The following is a 23,880-nucleotide window of genomic DNA, read 5'->3' on the forward strand; positions in this document are numbered from 1 at the left end:
AAGGAGAGAGAAAGAGAGAAAGAGAAAAAAGAGAGAAAGAGAAAAAGAGAAAAAGAGAGAAAAAAAGGAAGGAAGGAAGGAAGGAAGGAAGGAAGGAAGGAAGGAAGGAAGGAAGGAAGGAAGGAAGGAAGGAAGGAAGGAAGGAAGGAAAATGGTAAGCCAGATTTGGGGACATCATGTCTAGTATTCTCTGCCCTTGAGATTTCTAGTTATTTAGTCACATGCAGATAGAACCAACAGTTATACATTTCTCAGAGCTACCTGCTGTGGTTTCTTCCACAGCTCTGCTACCTTCTGACAATACCTTTGAAAGGAAAAGGGAGACTAAATATAACTTACAGGTGGTACAGTATGTTGGGGAAGAACTGGGCAGGTGGCACACAGCTGTAATCCCAGCACTTGGGAGGTGGAGGCAGGGGGACTGTCCATTCAAGACTAACCTGAGCCATATAGCAAGATCATGCCCCCACCCCCCAAAAGAGAAAGAAAGAAAAGAAAACAGCCAGATACTGGTGGCTCATGCCTCTACTCTACCTACTCATGAGGCAGACAGATTTGAGGATCCTAGTTTAAAGCCAGGCCAGAAAGTCTCTTATCTCCAACTTACCAGCAGAAAGCTGGAAATGGAGTTCAAGTAGTTGGAGAACCAGCCTTTCGAAAAAGGTAAGCAAGGGTACAAGGCCTTGAGTTCAATTCCCTGTACCTATATACACACACATACATGCACACATATACACAGAGACACAGATTAGAAGCCTAGACCTGTGTGTGCCAAGTTTATATGCCCCTGAAGACGTTCTTATTCCATCCCTCCAGCCCTGCTGCTTCACTTGTATAACAGCGCAGGCTCCAAGAGCTTGCTGTCAAGATCTTCAAAAATGGGAGTGTGTAGAGTAGAATGCAGCATAGGAAAAACACTCAGTAAATGTTATTGCTCTGGTAGGAGTAGCAGCATTACTAGAAGAGACCCAGTCAAACCCCAGCCAGAAAACTTAACAGACCTAACGAAGGCCCAGAGCCCTGTCCCTCGCAATCCCAACTTTGTCTTAATTAGTTGGAAGGCAAATGTTTCTAAAAATTATAAGGTGTTCCTCACCCTCTAAACTGATCAGCAAAGGTAAATTGAATTTCTCTTGGGCCCCAAATTATCTTCCTAGAGGCAATCGGTTTGGTACAGGTTTTACACAGCTGTCAGCACAGAGCAAAAGAAAAAAGTCTGGCTTGTCTCCCAGGCTTAGATGAAATGGAATAATAGCAGCTCTGGTGCCAGCAGACCTCCAGGATGCAGTGGAGGGAACAGGAGGGAAAGTTAGAAAGAGCCCAGCAACAACACGTGGCATCATCTGCTGGTGTCTAAGAGAGACCCCCAGCATTCACAGTTCGACTTTCTGTGGTTTTGTCACCCAGGGCCAACCACAGCCTGAAAATATTACATGGGAAATTCCAGAAATAAATACTAAGTTTTAAATAACTTTTGATACAGTACATTGTTAGAATTTATTACAGGGAGGTATGTATAAAGCATGGTATATATCCCAGGGTCCCAGGTATCTACTGGGGTGGGGGTGGGAGGATGGTCTGTCTTAGTGCATATCGGTGAGGGTAAGGCTTCAAGTAAGGTAACCTGTCTGTAACAGGGGAAGGAAAGTTGGTCACCTCTTTGCTAACTGTTACAGATAGGCAAAATATTTACATTCTACTTTCCAGTTTGGGTAGTGGTTGTTGTTTTTATAGAGGTGGGGATGGTACTGGAGGTTCAAACTTGGGCCTTGTGCTTGCTGGGTAGATGTTCAACCACTTGAGTAAGGCTGCCAACCTTTTTTTTTCTGATAAATTCTTTATGATTTTACCCAGGGCTAGTTGGACTTTGATCCTCATACTTATAATACCCCCCTTGGATGACAAGTACACAACACTAGGCCCAGATTATTAAGACAGGGTCTCATTAACTTTGTTTTATTTGGGCCTAGGCTGGACTCGAATCCAATATCTACTCAATCCCGATCTCGTAAGAATCTCTATCTCCCAAGGAGCTGGGATTACAGACATGAAACACTGCACGTGGCTGCATTTTACCTCCTTTATGGAGTTTTGTCATCTTAGAAGCAAGCCCTTTCCACTACTCTAAACATACTTCTTGTCATTTTCGACTGCATTCAACTATTTCTAAAATGCACTGAGACCACACACACACGTATCCTAAACTCAGGACACATTAATAGCCAACAATTAGCTTCAATAGAAGAGCATAGAAAATGCGTTTATAAAAGTATTGACAGAGCCCTGTGTCTAACATCCTTTAGGGAATAAATTTAGCCAACACTGTCTCTGCTATTTATATATACATGTACATTTCTCTTCTATTTACCAGATTTTCAGTGGTTATGTAAAACTAAAAGCACATTTGGAAATATATTCCCATCTCACTGCCAAACCATTTTCTTTCCCTATTTCTTAGCCTTTTCTGTCTAATCCTATCTGATTCAGTTTGAGCTACAAGTCTTTCCAAATTATTGCATGTGTGGTATGGCACATATTCATGAGTACCTACTACATACATCTGAACACGTATGCACCACATACATTTGAACAAGTGCTAGGGAAATGTTTGGGTGACTCTTTCTAGGCAAGTAATGGTCTTCTTAGTGGACTGGATAAAATTTTTTTCCCCATTTTTCATATCATAATGCCTCCAACCAACCTAACAAAATAATGAGTGAAGCTTGAGCTTACTAAATTCTCAATGTAAAACTTCAAAGATCACATCTTCTATCATTTTTTTTTGGGGGGGGGAACCGGTCGTGGGGCCTGAACTCTGGGCCTGGGCGCTGTCCCTCAGCTCTTCCACTTGAGCCACAGCGCCACTTCCGGCTTTTTTCTTTTTGCTTATGTGGTGCTGGGGAATCGAACCCAGGGCCTCAGGCATGCAAGGCAAGCGCTCTACCACTGAGCCATCTTCCCAGCCCCTTATATCATTTTTGAAAGTAAAATTTCCATTTGTACAGTTGTAACACAAAATATATCCCCATGTAAGGTAATATAAATTAGTAGCTTATCTGAAACCGTTATTTTTAGTACTGACTGCAAAGTCCTAAAAAGAGAATGCAGAAACTCAGAGAAGGAAGTACTAAGTATCACTCAGCCATGACATGGTCCAAAAATGTCACTTAGAAAACATTTAATCTTAATACTGTATTAAGAACCAAGTCAAACCAACAAAACCAAAACAAAAAGAACAATATAGACAACAAAAGGCTAACAATCAATAAGAAAAATAAAAAGCTAAGAAATAGGGGAAGAAAATGGCTTGGCAGGGAGACAGGAATATTGATGCCAAATGACCCTTTGCCCACAAAACACAAAGGTTTAATATGGAGTGTGAGGAAGGAATAATGAGATAGCAAAGACATAGTACTTCCTAACAAAGTACGGAAGTAACAAATGGTCTCAAGAGAATATGAATGACTGACTATATCTAAACCTTTCTAGTAAATACAAATTTTAAATCCAGAGAGATGCAGTTTCAACTGGAAGATTCATCATTCTTTTTTGTAAAGGTAGTAACACTGCAAAGCAAAAGAAACAAAAGAGTAAAAAAGCAAACTACGGGGCTGGAGGTATGGCTCAGCAGTACAGCACCTGCCTGAGACCCTGAATTCAAACCCAAGACCACACACACAAAAAGATGAGAAAATACTTTCCCACAACTCAACAAACACAAATCAAAGGATCAAAAATGGACCAAAGACTTAAGAGACATTCCCCCAAAGAAGATACACAAATCTCAACAAAAAAAAAAAAAAAAGCAAAGATGGCTCAATAATACTTACTATTAGGAAAATGCAAATCAAAGAAAAGAATAGAGCAAAAATAGAAATGTTTACAAAAATGTAGAGAAACTGCAACCCTGCACACTATGAATGGTGAAACATAACGATAAAGCCATTCAAGAAAATAAAATGGAGATTCCTTCCAAAAGTAAAAACAGAATTGTTATATCATCCCAAACAATCATGTACATAAACATATATATTACACAATATCACATGTGTGTGCTATGTTACATGTATGTGATATTTACACTACATGTGTGTGGACTGAGAACAGTGCTTCAAAAGGTATCTTTCTGTTCGTATTCTCCAAGTATCATTCACATCAGCCAGGTAACAGTAGCAACATAAATGTCCACTGACAGATCAATGGTAAACATGGGACCTACATAAAACAGAATACCATACCCTCACAAAGCAGAAAACCTGCCATATGCTGCACCGTGGATGAATGTTAGGGATATTGTGCTAAATGAAATGTCAATCACAAAAGGACAACTACAACATCACTTCTTCCTCTTAGGATGTAAGTCTAACACTAACACTCAGAAATGGTAGTTATGGAGGACGGACAATATGGAGACAACTTGTTCAATGGCTGACTTTCATTTCTACATGATGAAAACATTCCAGAGACCTGTTATACAAGGAACACCACTACATTGTACATCTAAAAATTAACATGATAAACCTTCTGGTTTTTTTTTTTTTTACCATGAGAAGAAAAAAGGGCCATGTTTTACAGAAAGTGATTCAGCACAATTAAAACCACACACACACACACACACACACACACACACACACACAATATTGTCCTTGACAAGTTTCAGAAAATCTACCTCACAAAATTTCTCTTATATTAGTTACAGTGTAACAGCTCACATTGTAATAGGGAAACAGCTAAATGAACAACCAAAAATTACAGTTTGAGAAACTTTTAATGATACGATGAAGCTCTTTTTATCAACAGTACCCAAATAAGAGTATACAAATGCATACTGTAAAGCCCAGTGATGTGTACCTGCAATTTCAGCTCTAAGCAGAGACAGGAAAATCATGAGTTCCAGGCCAGTCTGGGCTACATAGTGAGAACTTGTCTTAAAAACAAACAAAACTTATATGCATAATCTGACCCTGATGAACACATACTACTGAGGTGCTCAATAAAGAAACAAACAAATTTATTTAAATTAAAGAGAGAAAAGAGGGAAAGGGAAAAAGAAAAGGAAGCTATGAACATTTCTCTTTTCACTTAAAACAAGTTGATTGCAAGATGGATTTGATAATAAAATTTGGTAAGAAGAGCAAGGAAAAAAGCCCTTCCAAACATGTTTGCATGAAGCTATAAAAATTATGCAGCTTACTTGCTGGCAGTGTGTGTGTGTGTGTGTGTGTGTGTGTGTGTGTGTGTGTGTGTGTGTGTGTGTGTGTGTGTGTGTGTGTGTGTGTGTGTGTGTGTGTGTGTGTGTGTGTGTGTGTGTGTGTGTGTGTGTGTGTGTGTGTAGAAAAAAAGATAGGAATTCGGTAATAACAACAGTGGTATTTCAGATTGGTAGAGGAAAAATCCATTAGGCAATGAATAGTGCTGGGCATCCAGGACGCTAATTAGGGGGTGAAGGTGTGAAGATTCATACTTCACACTTCATATCAAAATAAACTCCAGATGGATGAGAGATTTAAATGTAAAACATAAAGCCAGAAAAGAAACACAAAGTCAAAATGAGGAAGACATTTCTAGGAACGATTCAAAAGCAAAAAGCTGTAAATAAAAAGGGCACTTGTTAATATCTCTGCTTAGGGAAATAAAATGACCATAAAGTCAAATTAGGCAAAGAAATATATTGATATTTCTTATCACAGATAGAGGACTACATTTCATAAAACACAGAAAAAAGTAACACAACAGAAAAAAAGTGGTACCAGAAAACTGGTAAGGAAAAGAGAAAAAGTATAGATTTTACACATATCAAAAGAAGTGCACACACATATTCCTGTTAAGAAACACACATATGCTTGTCTTCTAGAAGGTTTGCAAGGCAGGAAAACCCAGGTGCTGGCTGTCGGCCTGGGGTGGACACCACACGCTTCCGAGCCACAGAATTTGGTGTGAGCAACACTAAATAGTCACATTCTTCTAAGAATTCTTCATAGAGCCATATCAGCCTTTGTAGAAAATGACACATTTACTGCAACTTGGTTTTTTGGTTTTTAGTTTGGTTTTTGCTGGTACCAAGGTTTGAACTCTAGGCCTCACACATGCCAGCCTGTGTGCTTAGTTGGTACTCTACCCCTAGAGCCACACCTCCAGTCCAGCATTTTGCTGAGTAACTGACAATGGGGTCTCCAAACTACTCTGCCCAGGCTGGCCTCAAATTTTGATTCTCCAGGTCTCAGGCTCCAGATTAGCTTATAGTAAGATTTTAGGCATTAAACCACTGGCACCTACTCTGCAGAGTAAAGGAGAGACACACCACCCAGAATATTCCACTTTGTCTTACTGATTCTTGTGAACTAATGACCTAATAGCTAAGAACAGTAGACACAAGCAGGCAATCTGACATAGCTTTTCTTCCTGAAATCAGATGAGACTCCCATATAATAGATGTCCTTCCTATGCCAGGAGGCTGGGGCTTCAACTCTGGGTTTGGGGACCATCCCTGAGCTACTTTTTGCTCAAGGCTAGTGCTCTACTACTTGAGCCACACAGACTTTCCTGCCTGAGCTGGATTTGGCTTTGAACTACAATCCTTCAGATCTTGGCCTCTTAAGTAGCTAGAATTACAGGCTTGAGCCACTGGCACCCAGCTGAAAGAAGCATTCTTGCAAACAGCCTTATTAAACTAGCTGCCCTGTCTTAGCAACCTTTCTACAACTGCCAGTCTTTACTCAAACAACTACCCAACACCTTAGGCATAGCCAATCTTTGGGTCTTCAATTTTCTTTGGAGGCTTCCAAATACAAGTCAACTAGAAAAACTCTGTGTTCTGTTCTCCTCTTGGGCTGTGTGTGTAGATTTGATCCTGTGCTCAGAAGACCCTGAGAAGAGAATTGTCTCCTCCCCACAAGAAAACACTTAAGTGTTAATCACTGAGGAGCAAGGTACATGCTGCCTATCACAGTCATAAAACAGCCTGTGTATAAACAAATAAACAAATGGCCATGAAAATGACATTCTGGACTACAGATGTAGCTCAGTGGTAGTACATTTGGCCAGCATGCACAAAGTCCTAGGTTCTATCCCTAGCATCACAAAAAAGAAGAAAAGGAAAAGGAAGCCTGTTAAACATTGTTATATACCTCAGTTTACATAATACATCTACACATACATGTTTTAGGTATGTATATGGACACAAACATACCTGTTCAGAATCTCTCTGGATGGTCCAGGCAGGAGCTGTAACCACCGTCACTCAAGGGAAATAGCCCAGGAGATAGAGACCAACCACAGATCAATATTTTGCAGCCTTTTAACCATTTTGAATTTTGTATCATTTGCACTGATTGCCAGATAATACTAGTCAAAATACATTAAAATTTATTTTTAAAGACACTGAGTTTGGTATCATTTATTTATTTTTTTACTTATGCAGTTCAGAGATTTTAAATGCAGGGCTTTACCTCACCCTTTTTTGGCAGATCTGACACTTGAGCCATGCCCCTAAACCATTTTTATTTACAGATGTAAGCCACCACTCCCAGACTCTGATTGAGTTCATTAGAAAAGGCAAGTTATAAAATGGGTGGATGTTCAATACGATTTTTTTTTAGTGTTTTGTTTGTTCAAAAGGATAGTTGTAAGAATGGTTACGAACCAATATGTTAACTATAATTTTTCAAAGTAGGATTACACACCTGTAATCTTTCCTTATCTCACATCTCTATTACTGACTTTTCAAAAATGAACAACTATTATTTGTATAAAACAAAGATTCTTACAATCTTCCACTGACTTCCACTAAGAATTTAAGTTCTTTAATCCCTTTTATTTTTCAATTTAAATAAAACCATGCTATAATTATGGTTTCAATATAGCTGATATCTATCCATGATTAAATAAAATTTGAGAAAGTCTCTGAAGAGGAATTTTACAACAAGCAGCAATGAAGCAATAAGCTCACTCTCCAAAGGAAAGTTAAATAAGCTCATGCTCAGTAGCAGGGGAACTGGGTGCTCCTTTGTTTTGAATTGTGCGAGGAGGATGGTATTTGTTTTTACTGCATGCACTGATGATTCTGTTTTGAGATCTTGCTAGCAGATCACAACCCCTCCCACCACTCAGCTTCTTCCCTGAGGACCAAGCAGGCAGCTTTATGAAAATAAATGCAGGAAGTGGAGAGGGGCTAACAAAGACTTTAGCACCATATGGAAGTGCACAGTGTTGCCCAAAGAAATTAATAGCCAGCAAAGATCAGCCCAGAGCCTGTGAGTAAAACCATCCAGCTGGGCACCATTGGCTCAAGCCTGTAATCCTAGCTACTCAGGAAGCCCAGATCTGAGGATGACAGTTCCAAGCCAGCTGGGGCAAGAAAGTCTGTGAGACTCTTATCTCCAATGGCCCACCAAAAGGAAAGTAGAACTATAACTCAAGGGGTGGAATGCTAGCCTGGGTGCTAGGAATAGCACCCTAGCCCGAGTTCAAGCCCACCACGGGGGAGGGAGGAGGGTGTCAAAAACCTGTCATCCATTCTTTCTCCATACCTGCTTTACTTTTAAATAAACAGCATCCCACGGCCTCTTTCTAAGGCATAATTACAATGTTGAAATGCTAATGTGAAATGCTAATGTGACCAACATTGTTGGGTTATTCCCCTCTCTGTAGGCTCTTGGCTCCAGCAACCTTTCCTCCTTCCCCCCCCCCCTCCCGCTCTCAACCCCATAAAATAATAAAGATTTTTTAAAATTTAAACTAATAAAATGCTTAGTGGCTAGGTGACTGTAGCTTCAATTTAACAGCACTAAACTAATGGTTATTACTTACATAACAGAGTACTTGCATTTAAATATTTGTTTAGCCCATAAAGGAGGCAGGAGGCTTTTTACACAATGTAAGCTCTACTTAGCAAGTCATGCTGCTCTTTCAAAGTAGGAAATGCCACACACATTAAATGTGCTAGGCTCTGCTTAATGCTTAGAAACCCTTAATGCTTAGAAAGGCTCTGCTTAATGCTTAGAAACCCTTAATGCTTAGAAAGGCCATGTGAGGTTTAAGGTATTGAATATTTATTGAACGCTCAGTGTATAAGCAGAATACTGTATACAATATTGTATATGGGTATAGGAGAACGTACTATAATCTGAATCTCCTACTACAGAACATACTCCTGAATATATATGGTTAAAAATACGAACAAAAAGCTGGGTGCTAGTGGCTCATACCTATAATCCTAACAACTCAGGAAGCTGAGATCTGAGGATCATGGTTTGAAGCTAGACCTGGCAGAAAAGCCCGAGACTCTTATCTCCAATAAACTACTCAGAAAAAAAGCCAGAAATGGGGCTGTGGCTCAAGTGGTAGACTACTAACCTTGAGCACAAAAAGGCTTATGAACAGTTCTTAGACCCTGAGGTCAAGCCCCAGAACCAGAAAAAGAAAGAAAGAAAGAGAGGGGGGGAGGGGCCCCAGAACCAGAAAAAGAAAGAAAGAAAGAGAGAGAGAGAAAGAGAGGGGGGGGAGGGAGGGAGGGAGGAAGGGAGGGTGCTAGTTTTTAAGCTCTATAGCTAGTTGACTCCTTTATGTAAGCTGAAGAAAACATCATTTTCTTTCTCGATTTTTTGTGTTTCTTTTGCAAAACTGGGGATTGATCTCTAGGCTTTATGCTTGCTAGGTGCTCTACCATTGAGCCATGTACCAAGCTCCTTTTCTCATTGGTTCTTTCAGGGTAGAGTCTCTATGTCTAAGTCAGCTTGGACTGTGATCTTCCTAGTTGTGATTCCCTGAGTCACTGGGGATGACAAGTACAAATAGCCAAGTCCAGCCATTGATTGAGATAAGAGTTTCAAAAACTTTTTACCAAAAGAAAATTATTGTTGACTTTTATGCAAAAAATTAAAAATTTTAAACTTTAAGAAAGCTTTTATGAATAGGTAACATTGTTCAAAAAAAAGAAATGTCCTCATAATCTGATTTATGAAATGGTAAGCCCATTTGAACAACACCTTAATAATAACAATAAAATTATTTTTTAAAATAAAGACTCTTTAATGCCCAGGCTAGTCTTGAATCATCATCTTCCCATCTATGCCTACCAAGTAGCAAGGGTTACAGGCTTGAGCCATTGCATCCAGAGAAGACATTTCCAATACAGAGACAAAAGATAGGGACCATTTAGTTTTACAGCAAGATTTACTGCATTGGTGTTTATGAGAAAAATGAAAGAAAACTCCATGAATAAAAAAATTGAAGTTAATGGGCTGAGAAGGTGGCTCAGTGGTAGAGCGCTTGCCTTGCATGCATGAGGCCCTGGGTTCGATTCCTCAGCACCACATAAGCAAAAAGAAAAAAAGCCAGAAGTGGCGCTGTGGCTCAAGTGGTAGAGTGCTAGCCTTGAGCTGAAGAGCTGAGGGACAGCGCCCAGGCCCAGAGTTCAGGCCCCACAACCAGACCCAAAAAATAAATAAATAAAATTGAAGTTAAACCCCCAAACTCCTAATTTTGCAAAAAGTTTCAACTCCAGAGACAATCATAGTTATCTGTACCTTATTTCAGCTTTCCTAGTTTGCTGGCAAACATCAGATTTTAAAATGGCAGGTTCTGTCCATCTCATCAACTTTAAGTCAGGAGTTTCTTGCCATAGATTCAGGACAGAGACAACCCCACTGTCATTACAAAGGTACATGAAAACTTCTCCAAGCCCAACAAAGCCTTATCAGCAACTTTCTTTGCCTAACCACAAAGTTCTGCTTCTTGAGAATAGAGAGAAGAAGAAAAATAAAGAAATAAATAAACAAGAGGAAGTGGGAAGCAAGAGATTGCCTTGGAGTGACACAGCACCTGCCACAGGAACAGACTAGTGCAATGGCAGACAAGCAGAAGAACTGGCAGATGGCAGCAAAAGTGTAAAGAAGTCACATGGGGGCTGGCAATGTGGCTGAGGGGTAGAGTGCTTGCCTAGCATGCATGAAGCCCTGGGTTTGATCCTCAGTACTACATAAACAGAAAAGGCTGGAAGTGGCACTGTGGATCAAGGGGTAGAGTGTTAGCCTTGAGCAAAAGAAGCTCAGGGACAGTGCCCAGGCCCTGAGTTCAAGCCCCAGGACTGGCACACACACACACACACACACACACACACACACATACAAACAAATGCACATGGCTCTACCCCAGAAACTTTCCCAAAACAGTCTGGTTAAACACAGGGACTGAAGATAAATAAGTATACTCACCAAAGAAAGAACACATTTGAAAATTACAGAGAAAGACTCATCTTCCAAGCAAAGAATTAACTCAAATATATCTTAGAATTAGACACTTTAGAACTTGTCATAGGGGCAGGGAAGGTGGCTCAGTGGCAGAGCGCTTGCTTGCCTTACATGCATGAGGCTCTGGGTTCCATTCCTCAGCACCACATAAGCAGAAAAAGCCAGAAGTGGTGCTTTGGCTCAAGTGATAGAGCACTAGCCTTGAGCTGAAGAGCTGAGGGACAGCACCCAGGCCCAGAGTTCAGGCCCCACAACCGACCCAAAATAAAACCAAACTTGTCATAAAACCACACAGAATCCTGCAGCAGTACCAATGATCATGACTATTACCACCCAAACCCCAACACACAATCTAGTAAGCCTGGGCACCAGTAGCTCAGGCCTGAATTCCTAACTACTCAGGCTGAGATCTGAGAATCATGGTTTGAAGCCAGCCAGGGCAGGAAAATTCCATGAGACATCTCCAATTAATCACCAAAAGTCAGAAATGGAACTGTGGCTCAAGTGGTAGAGCACTAGCCTTGAGCAAAAAAGCTCTCTCTCTCTCTCTCTCTCTCTCTCTCTCTCTCTCTCTCTCTCTCTCTCTCACACACACACACACACACACACACACACAGAGTCTTTCCAATCATCTACATCAACAGCTTTTTAAAAAAAATCTACAGGGGCTGGGAAGGTGGCTCAGTGGTAGAGTGCTTGCCTTGTATGCCTGAGGCCCTGGGTTCGATTCCTCAGCACCACATAAGCAAAAAGAAAAAAGCCAGAAGTGGCACTGTGGCTCAAGTGGTAGAGCGCTAGCCTTGAGCTGAAGAGCTGAGGGACAGCGCCCAGGCCCAGAGTTCAAGCCCCACGACTGGACCAAAAAAAAAAAAAAAAAAAATCTACATTGACAAGTACCAAGCAGGATTCCAAAAACATCATGCTAAATATGACAATGTAAAAACAGACTAGTATATAAACATGCATTCACAAGTTTGTTTCCCATCACCCCAACTAAAACAAAGAAAATAATGCTGGCTCACATGGTCGGCCCCTTAGACCGCCTACCAGTGCATACAAGACCAGTAAAGAGTTTTCTAATTCATTTGAGGGCCAGCTATGAGCAAGTTACTGTGTTACCCAACCCATCACAGCGGATCAAAAGCAGATATATGTCCCATGGTCAAGGAGCCTTAACTCTACAGACAGTAATTGTGTATGTGTATAGATACAACAAATAACAAATGTATACATATGACTATATACTATATATAAGGTTTATAAGCACTCTTGTAATTTGAGAGGAGAGGAAAGGAGGAAGGAGTGGAAAATTCCACAGATTCTATCTTACAAGTTATCAAAAATAAAAACAAACCAGTCTATCTATATATGGTGTATGGTTTTATTTAAACACACGTGAAAGCAAATACTGCAGACACATAAATTAAAAGCGTTATGTTAGGGCTCGAACTTTCCACTTGGCAAATGTGCCTTCATTATTAGTGCAAAGCCTTCCAACGCATATCAGTGTTACAACCCTGGCTTATTATCAAGAGATCTCCAGGACGAAGCAATATTTAAATCGGGGGGGGGGGGGGGGGGAACCATGCCCTAGCATTGCTGTATCTCATACAATAATTATATTCTGAACAATTTCACCTGCTTTTTTTAAAGGGGGGCGGGGGGAGCAGCCGTGGTAAATAGCTTTCACCCTGAAGGGCCAAAGACGACCCTGACTGTGAAAGCTCCCTTCCCCCAATTACACCCACCAACTGGGGACAGCGCGCCGGCGACGCGTCGACTTCCTCAACCACAGCCAGGGGATCACACGCCACAAAACCAGCCTAACCAACCACCCAAACTAGAAGAGGGCAGCAAGTCTTCACAAGTCCGGCTCCCATGCGGAGAGGCAGGCGCCACCCCGTGTGCGAGGCCATCACAAGACCGGGCTGTACGGGGCTCCCCGCGCCGCCGCGTGCTCCGCAGCCCCTCCGCCGCACCCCAGAGCCCTCTCTCCCTCCCCTTCTCCACCCCCTTCCACTCGGTTCCCCCCAGCTCTGCCCGCCTAGGATGCACGCTGGATCCAGGATCTCGGAGGGAGAGAGGCTGGGGCACCTGCAGGGCTCCGGGGCCCTTCCCTCACCGTGCCCACCCCAGGACCCCCGGGGCGGGGGGCCACGTCACCTCGCCGGGCACCCTCACCTTGCTCGCTGCGCTCCATGTCCGCGCCCGGCCGCCGGCAGACTCTATCGCCCAGATCCCCCAGATCTACCCAGATCGCCGGATCTCCAGATCTCCCGCGAGCTCCTCCTCGCCTGCGCCCGCCCGTGAGTCCCCACCCCCAGAGGCGTCGGGCGCGGCGGCGCCGCCCGCCCCCGGCAGGAGCGAGCGCCTTACCCGGGCGTCACCCAACCACCTGACCCGGAGACCGGTGCGCGCCGCCACGTCGGCGCGGGCGGCAGGGAGGGCGCGGAGGGCGCGGACACCGCAGGAAATGCGGCCCGGGAAGGGGGAAGACCCGGCCCGCGAGCCCGGGAATCGCCATGCAAGCCGGGTGGAGGCTGCTGGCGCGCCGGTGGGCGCTCGCGATCCACCCGCAAGTTCTGGACAATGTCAAAAGTTTCCTCCAAGGTTTCGGACCTGTCTCTTTTCCTTTCCGGCCGTGGGGCACCTGGCCTCGTGTCCTGATCCAGTAAAAACAAGAGAAAAGCAGTGGGAGCTGATTATGCCAAAGGTTGATGGCGTCTTCTCACCTCTGTACATCACCGACAGAGTCAAAACACGGCCCAGGCCAACGCGACTGAGAATCTTGGGAAAAAAATAGTGATGGGTCATAGAAAGTACAGATTTCATTTAAGGTGACAACTGAACGTGACTATTCTGAGTGCAGGAGTGGGAGTCACACGGAAGTGAAATAAATCACGTGAAGTGGTGAAGAGATTTCAACTTGCCACGGGGAACAGACTATCAACAGATCTCGGGGCCTTTTGAGGCCCCATGATCCTTGGTCAGAGGAACGCGTTGTGAAGTCTGTAATTCTGCCTTCAGGTGTTCTGCGTTATACTGTTTGAAGCTAGTTTGATCAAATGCGTCCTAAGATGGTAACTCAATTTCATTAGCCATCTGAGATTCTTAAGGTTCTGTCTGGAGACTGATTACAGTTCCACTTTCACTAGGCTTTTTTGTTTGTGTGTGGAATGCTGTTTGATTTTATTTGGTTTAATTCCTTTTGGTTTTTTAGACAGGGACTCAAATAGTGCAGGCTGGCCTTGAATTCACTATGAAGCCCATGTTGGCCTCCAACTCTGGATCTACTTGTCTCTGCCTTCCAAATGCTGAAACCTTACAGATAAACACCATTGTGTTCTGCTGAGGAAGAACACAAGTTAGCCACTTAAGGGACAAACAGTTGTCGGAAAAACCAGTTTTTGGAAAAGTTCTCAGAAAACAATCGAAACTGCAATTATACCCCTAGCAACTGCCAGTTAGACAAAGGGTTGAGAAACACAACCCCAGTTACTGGAAAATGGTCAGGTTCCTGGAAAAAGCAGCTGTGGGGTCATAAACAGTTAAAAAAAATATATTGTTGCCTGCATTCCTATGGTTAGTCTTATGTATCCCAACCAATGATCTGCTTGCTATGTATGACTTAACCAATCCTGTAATCACTAAGTTGGAAAGCCTCTACTCTTACTGGAAATGATTATGCCCTAACCAATGAGCCTACTCCGAAATTTGCCCGAGAAATGCTGACCAATTATATGGAAGCCCAAGAACCTTAAGCCAATCATGTAACTGCTAGGATGGAAACCTCCTCTTCTTGCTGGAAACCCTATAAAAACCCTGCTGAACATGTGGCTGGGACTCACAACTCTGACCCGCTGTTTGGGTGATGGTTGTGAGTCCAGGCTCGAGCTTGCAATAAATGGCTCTCATGTACTTGCATTGGATTCGGCGGTCTTTGGGGTCTGCGGCCTGGCACAACAATTAGTATATTTTATTTGCAGTTACCAGAAGTGGCTTCACGTTTCCCATCTCTGTCCTATTTATTATACATTATGCTTCTTCCCACTGGCATCTCCAGTATCTTCCTCTGTGAAACTCCTGCTTTTCCCAACTGGAGATCATCTTGACTCCTCTCACCGTCCCTGCTTATTCATTCACCCCTGGTAGTCCAGGCTGGCTGCTTTCACAACCAACTAGCTTATAAGCTCTAGGAAGGCAAGGTACATTTTGGTCATCTTAACATCTGTTTAAGTATACCACGTATGTTACAATTTGAATCTTTTTTTTTTTTTTTTTTGTCGGTTGTGGGCTTGAACTCTGGGCCTGGACACTGTCCCTGTGCTCAAGGCGAGTGCTCTACCTCTTGACAAACCACAGCGCCACTTCCAGTTTTTCTAGTGGTTTATTGGAGATCAGAGTCTCACGGACTTTTCTGCCTGGGCTGGTTTCGAACCTCAATCCTCAGATCTCAGCCTCCTGAGTAGCTAGGATTACAGGCATGAGCCACCAGGGCCCGGCTACAATTTGAATCTTGACTGTATCTCAAAGGCCCATGTGTTCAAACCGTGATCCTAAGCTGGTGCTATAGGGAGGTGGTGGAGTCTTTGAGGGATGGAGTCCAGGAGAAGTCTTTAAGTCATTGGTGGCACTCTTGAAGAGGAGGATGAGACTTTAATCCTCCCTCTGTTTTGCTTCCTTGCCAGGAGGAAAATGGTTTTTCTTTGCCCTGCCCTATCTGCAGGATCATGATGTCTCTCCAGGCCCAAAGCAACCCTGCCCACTAATCATGGACCAGAACTTCTAAAACTATGAGCCAAAATCAGCCTTTTCTCTAAGTTAATTATCTCAGATATTTTGGTTATAGTGAGAGAAACCTGGTGAACACACATAAACTCAGTATTGTAAATTTAGCTTTCAGGTTTAACTTGTAAAATGAGGTTTATTCTATCGAAGTCCTGTTTTTAAAACAATAGCATGCTTTTTTTTTTGTGGGGGGGGGGGTCTGGTTGTGGGGCCTGAACTCTGGGCCTGGGTGCTGTCCCTCAGCTCTTCAGCTCCAGGCTAGCGCTCTACCACTTGAGCCACAGCGCCACTTCCGGCTTTTTTCTTTTTGCTTATGTGGTGCTGAGGAATCGAACCCAGGGCCTCATGCATGCAAGGCAAGCGCTCTACCACTGAGCCACCTTCCCAGCCCCATACAATAGCATGCTTTTAAAAATATATTTTTAATGTAACATTAAGATAAATTTTGGCTTGAGAAGGATATTCTATAATGTGACAAAAAAAAGTTTTAACTAGAGGAGGCTGAGGGTGTAGTTTGGTGGTAGAGTGCTTGCTTAACTGGCATGTATATATCCATGGTATAGAGTATATCCATGATATAGAGATGAACACCTAGAAGGACAGCCTCTCAAACTGTAGACTAATTTGTGGACCAATAAGTAGCACTCAGAACTAAGTTGTAGAATCATTTTATGTAAACTCCTTTGTTTCATACACTGATTAATTTATATGTGTGTGTGTTGAAAAGAAAAAAAATGTTGTTTTTGAAGAGTTTGCATATTTGCACATGGGGAAAGTTCTCATTTTCCTTCCTAAGAGAACTCAAGTATTGTTGAGCAACACCATGCCAGGAGGAAACTCTGCCCATTTCCAGCTGCCTTGCAGCTAGGGGTAGCCTCTGACTCATCAACAAGCAATTAGATAAGAGCAAAGTTCAATTGTTAGAATCTAAAAAACAGAAAACCAGAAACCTCAGAATTCAAAAGGCTGAGAGAGGAGGATCACAAGTTAGAGATCAGTCTAACAGCCTGAGCTACACAGTGAGACCTTATCTTAAAAAAAACAAACAAATGTGGTGATGTTATTTTTCCCTTTACCTTTCTTGGCTAGAAGGCCAATGGGCATCCTGCAAGCATGAGAAAGAAAGCCACATGCCAGAGGTAGCAGGTGGAATACAGTGACCACATAGACCTGCTGCTTATTGGAGAATAAGTGCCTGGCTTTTCAAGTCACTGACCTTATGATTCTGTTACATGTAATCTTCATTGATACCACAGGCCATTTTATAAATCCACTTCTAACAGAAACCCACACAGGTAGATGCTGAGCCTTAGGCAAATAGTAACTTGATTTTCTCCCCAAGATCCAGTAGATTCTTTTCTTACTAGTACATGATTTCCATAAAAGCCAGGTTTTCTCTTTTAACTTCCTTCTGTTTCTTTTCTCTTTTTTTCCCCCCAGAACTTGTACTTATAACTGAACTGTGCTACTGTTGAATTGAACAGAGCTTATATTTTATCCCTTGTACGTCTCAGGAGAATGGCTAGCACTTAGAGTACATGAGTGCATGTAGCTGAACCATACTTAAAAGACTTGAAACAAGATAGAGATGCTGGATTTACTAGGTAGTATTACTGTTACTAATAGTAATTTGGATTTTAAAGTAATCATAATAAGGTCTTACTACGTTTTTCAACCTGGCCCATAAATCATAATCTTTCTATCTCAGCTTCCCAATTAGTTGAGATTACAGGTGTGTACCACAGTGTCCTATTATTCGGTATACTCATCAATTGATGACATTTCCATGAGAAACAGTAGACATCTCTCAAAACAGATGAACTGAAGTACAAGTATTAAAGAAGACAGAAATACGTTAGAAACAATCGCATGAAAGAAAAAAAAAAAAACATTTGAATACATATCTTAGGGTTCATTTCCCTAACATCACCTTATCTTGCCTTTTCTGCTTGACTCAGACATATACTAGATATTGCAAATAAGGGAAACCATGGGACCTATGTTTCTTTGGGCCTGGCTTACTTCACTTAATATAATTTTTTCCAAGCCTTTCCATTTCCTAACAAATGGGGCAATGTCATTCTTTCTGATGGAGGCATAGAACGCATTTATAAGATTATTTCTTTGTTGCTTTGTATGTCCCTCTACCACAGTATAACCCCTGCTTTCACTGTATTTGATGTCGGTATAATTTGTGGAGGGGAAGGGGAAAAACAAATCGTTTAAATAGGGATACAGGTGGACCCATTGCAACAATGAGATGTACAAGTCGTTAGGTCGAAAACGAACTTTACAACTTTGGTGCGGGGGCAGGGGGGGAGGGAGAGCGGGAGGATTGGGTGGGGGGTGGGGGGAGGATGGGAAGGGATGGGAAGGGGAAACAAAGGAGGAGGCTACAATGCTTAATAAGAAATGTACTCATTATCTTGCCCATGTAATTGTAACCCCTCTGTACAGTATTTTCACAATAAAAAAAAAAAAAAGACAGAAATAGAAGATATAGGCTGGGATGTATCTCAGCAGAAGAGTGTGTCCTTAACATGCATGAGGCTCCATCCCTGGTACACACACACACACACACACACACACACACACGTGCGCATGCCTTATAGATACCTCCTCAAAATGATATCCGGCAGATCAATCAGGATGCCTACTCGAATATTTGGAGCAAGGGTACAAATAGATGCCCTGGCTTTCTCTTCTGGCTCTTACCTTTCCCTTCTGGCTTTATCCTATAATAGTATAATATCCTATAGACACACCAAGAAGGAATTTAGCAATACAGCTCATACCTATCCACCCTTTTCTATCAATGCCCCTTATCCATAACCTAGCCTACAGTGGTCCCCAAAGATACTGTTCTAGGGAAAAGGCCAAAGGCCTTGACAACAGATGCAGGCTAGTCAGTCTAGGCTGGAGATTTCCAAGTTGCATGTGTCAGGTGCATGATCTGTTAAGGGGGTACAGGTATGAGTGGGGATATTGTATTTTGTTTGTTTGTTTTTGGTCATTGGTGGGGCTTGAACTTAGGGCCTGGGTGCTGTCCCTGAGCTTCTTCCTCTACCACTTTGAGCCAGCTCCACTTCTGGTTTTCTGTGGATATTAATTGGTGATAAGAGTCTCACAGACTTTCTTCCCCAGGCTAGCTTTGAATTGCAGTCCTCAGATCTCAGCTTCCTGAGTAGCTAAGATAACAGGCATGAGCCACCGGGTTCCTAGCTGAACATTTATTTGCTGACAAGAGCACCTCTCTCTTAGGTGAGTCACTAATGAACAGACTATAAAGCCCAGCCCAGTACAGAGAGCCCAGTAGCCTGGATCAAGAATGCCCAGCTCAATTTGAGTTTCAGATAAATGACAAGTATTTGATAAGTATACTCCATGCCCTATTTGCAAAGGAAATACTAAAAAATTATTCCTCACAAAATTCTTAGGCAGCCCATTGTGTGGGGCTGGGAACAGTTCTTGCACTTGAACTCAGATTTTTCACTCAAGGCTGGCTGGTGCTCTGCCACTTGAGTCACAGCTCCACTTCTGGCTTTTTGCTGATTAATTGGAGATAAGAGTGTCTCCTACTTTCCTGCCCTGGACCAGCTTCAAACCCCAGTCCTCAGATCTCAACCTCCTAAGTATCTGCGATTATGAGCATGGGCCACTGGTGTCCAGCTTTTAGCCTGTATTTTTACTTGCCAGGTTGACAGACTAGGACAGTCTGACGTGCTGACTGGTCAAACAATTGAAGACATGTGATAGCACAGTTGTGAACGTTATTATCATTCTGAAGAAAGCCAGACTGAGAGTAAATGAGGATCTGTGGGGTAGGAAGTTTGAAAAATCAAGAACAAATTTTGGAGAAAAAAAATGGACTGACAGATAAGTAACATTTAATTGCTTAATAAAATATTCTAACCATCTCCTATTCTCTCTTAGCTATATAGAAACTAACTACAGAGCTGAAATAAACAACTTTAAAGCATGGAGAAATGAGTATTGGCAGGAAAGAGTATTCGACTCTAATGGATGTTGGACATGTAAATCCCCAAGCAGTAACAGGAAGCAATCTCATGTTATTGATTTTGGCTATGTTAAGAAAAGCCATAGACACTTCATCTTCTTTGTATGATTTTATGCCACTGTAAATTCTCAGTATTTATCAGGTTACCTTATGAGAGGAGGGAGGTGCTCAGGGACAGACACAGCCTCTTTCCTCCTCCATGGGACCATCCACCATCTCAGTTATCAAGTGTTCTCATTTTCATCAATCCAAGGGCTGACCTGAGGGAATAAAGTACATTGACTAGATATAGAGTCAGCAATTAAATGACTAACAGTATTTTTAAGTTTTTATACTGGTATTTAACTCAATGGTATTTAACTCAATAAACTACTTCACTCCTGTAAGGAGGAAAGCTAGTTTTCCAAAGCTCTAGTGGTTTTGCTTTCAAAAATGGGGTTTGGCTCGCATGGCAATGCTCATGGCCAGAGCTAAGCAACCCAAGGCTATTTATTGCCAGGGTTACTAAAATTCAACACTCACCACAAGGCGAGATATAACTCACAGCCCTAGAATGGAGTTAGCTGAGTCCTCACTGAGAAATCCTGTTAAATCATCACAGTGCTGGGTTTCTTGCAAAAGCTTTCTGCTTACCATCCTCACTTCTAAAATCTGGAGCCATACTTTGGGATAAAGATAGCATATCACACATGTTTATTCATTCTGCATTCTTTTTTACTGAGATATGATTCATATACCATAAAATTCACCCTTTTAAGAGTATACAGTTCAATGGGTTTTAGTATATTCATAACATTGATTCATTCTTATTCTCTCCCAAGGCTACTAAAATTCTAGTAAGGTGATAAATCCACAAGGACAAAGAGACTGTGGTAAGCAATATCATGGCAATTGATCTTGCAGATCTGAGAAAGCCAAAGTCTAACGTGGCAATGGAAAAAGCCAAGAACCTACTTTATGTGTCAGAATTTCCAGAAAGTTCAGGACTTGGAAAAAACTATTGTAGATTTAGAAAAGCTTAAAACAGAAAGATGGGTTAGAAGTTTACTTAGGAAGGAGTTAGAGCCCAATTTCCTTGCCCCTCTGCAGAGGAGAAGGCCAAGTTGGTTTCTGTGGAAAAGGAAATTGGATGGTTGCTTGGTTCAATGATAATAACTACATCTGAGGATGAAGATTTCCTCCTGCAAGCAAAGAAACCCACTAGCAATGACATTCTAGGTGCTAAGATCCCTAGTGTCTCCATCCTTGGCTCCCAGACTATGAACAAGCCAGCCCAGCCTACCCCCTGAAGTCAGGAGGTTGAAAGATCCATTTTTCAACAGCCGGATTTAGACTACAATATAGCTGCTAAATGCTGTGTTGTCGTTCCCCCTGCTTAAATTAAGGTTGTTTCTTAACTATACCTGTGTGCTATACCTCTGTAGCAGCCAGGGACTCTTGGTCTCATACATGTTGTGAAAATAAAAAAAATTTTTTAAAAGATCCATTTTTCATGGATTTGACCAACCCAAGATAAAAAAAACTAAAATGGTTTCTATTGGGTAAACCAAATCACCTTACCCTCAAACCCATGGGCCATGATTCAGCCAGGTACCAGATACCAGTCAGCTGCTTAATGCCTGTCTTAATGCCTGTCTCAGGCAGCTATGAGCCAACAGGTAGGTCCTGGATGGAAGATGAGAGGCCAAAATAATCTCAATAAGAAGATATCATATGGGAAATAAGCTGTACACGTAGAAGAAAATAAGCAGACTTTGAAATGTGTCATTATATTCAGAGAGATAAGTATCTCTTGACTGGTAGAAAAGCTCATGCTCAGCATGTCCAAGGTCCTGGGCACCATCCCCATCACCAACAAAAGAAAAAAACATATCCCAAACATGAAACAAAAATTGTGTGTTATACAAAAGTGGGAATATTCAGAGAACAAAGAGTTCTTAGAAGTTCATTAGATTATGTTAAGACTTACCACCTAAACTTCTGTGGTAGGTAGAATAAGAATATCTGTATCCTCATCCCCAGAGCCTTCTGCAAAAAAAAAAAATTAAAAAGGGGCCAGGAACATGGCTTATTGGTAAAGTGCTTGCCTAGCATGCATGAGGCCCTGGGGTCGATTCCTCAGTACCACATAACAAGAAAATAACAAAAAGAGTATATTTTAAAATATATATATAGGGCTTGGGGCGAAGGTTACAAATAAGGAAACTATGTCTCTAATGGATATGCTGGATCTAATTGCATGAGCTTTTTGTTTTTTAATTTTTGTTGGGTTCTTGTTGTTGTTCAGAAGGCATCTATGTTACACAGACTAGCATTAACCTACTATATATTTTCTGGCCTCAGTCTCGCCTATAGCTGGGATTACAGGCATAAAGCATAGTGCCTGCCTCTTTCAGGAGCTCCTAAAAACTGAGAATCTTATAAGCTGGAAATGGAAAGATAACACAGCAGAACTAGAAGTGAGAGACATTCTAAAACATGAGAAAAACAAAGTGCTAGAAGCTCACACCTATAATCCTAGCTACTCAGGAGGCAGAGATCTGAAGATCACACTTCAAAGACAGCCTGAATAGACAAATCTGAGAGGCTCTGAGTTCAAGTGAAGGCCCTGAATTCAAGTTTCTCTCTCTCTCTCTCTCTCTCTTTCACACACACACACACACACACACACACACACACACACACACACACACACACACAGAATGAGAGGGACTAGCCCCCACTATGACTGGCTTTGAAGACGGATAAAAGGAGGCTGTCCACTAAATACCAAGCCGAAAACTGCACCTGTCATAGGGAAGAAATCCTCCTCTTACTCCCTCACCAATAAACCATGGAGGGCTCCCCATTCAGTAGTCAAATGACTTAGAAAATCCTACTTGTTGACTTGTGGGTGAACTGTCTGGATTACCTATGGTTCTTAACATTTTAAAGTTTTAAAAATTCTTCAGTAATAAAATGAATTATTATCCCCAATTCACACTTCATTATATTCAGTATTCGAATTTTAATGAAGCCAAAGATCAATGTGATGGTATACATTCTGTGCTAGGAATCTCCATCACCTTGTCACACTGGGGTGACAACATGACATCTTGCAAATGAGGTCGCTGAGACCCAAAGATGTTTAAAAAAACTTAAGCTTTTAAATGTCAGATCTCTGATTCACAGACATCTCCTCTCAAGTCTAGGGGTCTTCACACTTCAACCCTGTAGCAGAACAGCCTAAAGGTGAATTAATGACAATGAAACAACCACATGTGCGCATTTCCCATCTAACTCAGCACCTAGGGCCTGGAAACAAGGACAACCACAACGAAAATCACAGAGTAACCATGTGACTTGGGGGGCTAAAACTATTGCAAATCAATACCAGGTTTGGTCTTTTGTTTTCAGAGCAATGCCTTCTTCATTATAACCATTTTATTGGAATAGCAGTTGGATTTCAAAGATCAATAAGTGCCCAAGGCACTTTATTATTATTAATTAGTAATTATTCATTCATTATTAATGAAGGGATAGCCAGAACTCAGATATCCTCTACTCCCTGAATTGACTTAGACCTGCAGAATGAATCTTCATAAACAGTTGGTGGTACAGGGAACAAAGATGGTTCTAAATTGAGTTTGCTAATATTTCAGGCAGTCATCAAGAGATATTGTCCCAACATGTCTAATTTAAGGGCATCAGATCTTCATTGGGAGATTGACTATACAGATGGAAAGTGGCCAGACCATACAGGACAAGAGAAAGCCACAACCATTGGTTATGATGTAGTCGAACCAAAGCACAAGTTCTACAGTAGTCAAGCGAGATTAGCAAGGA

The 23,880-nt window shown here is 41.9% G+C and overlaps 1 protein-coding gene and 1 non-coding gene across 2 annotated transcripts in view; one reads left to right on the forward strand and one right to left on the reverse strand.

Moving 5' to 3' along the window:
- Tpd52 (tumor protein D52) overlaps positions 1-13,621 on the reverse strand; it is an 85,462-nt gene extending 71,841 nt beyond the window's left edge. Inside the window, exon 1 of the mRNA XM_042680663.1 lies at positions 13,431-13,621. Coding sequence (XP_042536597.1) covers positions 13,431-13,449 — 19 coding nt within the window. The 5' untranslated portion in view covers positions 13,450-13,621. The remainder of the gene's footprint in view (positions 1-13,430) is intronic.
- Positions 13,622-21,374: 7,753 nt separating this feature from the next.
- On the forward strand, positions 21,375-21,506 carry LOC122108701. The gene has a single exon (XR_006147608.1). It is a non-coding gene; the product is annotated as a small nucleolar RNA SNORA63 (small nucleolar RNA).
- Positions 21,507-23,880: the final 2,374 nt, after the last annotated feature.

This window comes from Dipodomys spectabilis, unplaced genomic scaffold, assembly GCF_019054845.1.
Source record: "Dipodomys spectabilis isolate Male_0828 unplaced genomic scaffold, ASM1905484v1 ptg000063l, whole genome shotgun sequence".
Taxonomy (NCBI): domain Eukaryota; kingdom Metazoa; phylum Chordata; class Mammalia; order Rodentia; family Heteromyidae; genus Dipodomys; species Dipodomys spectabilis.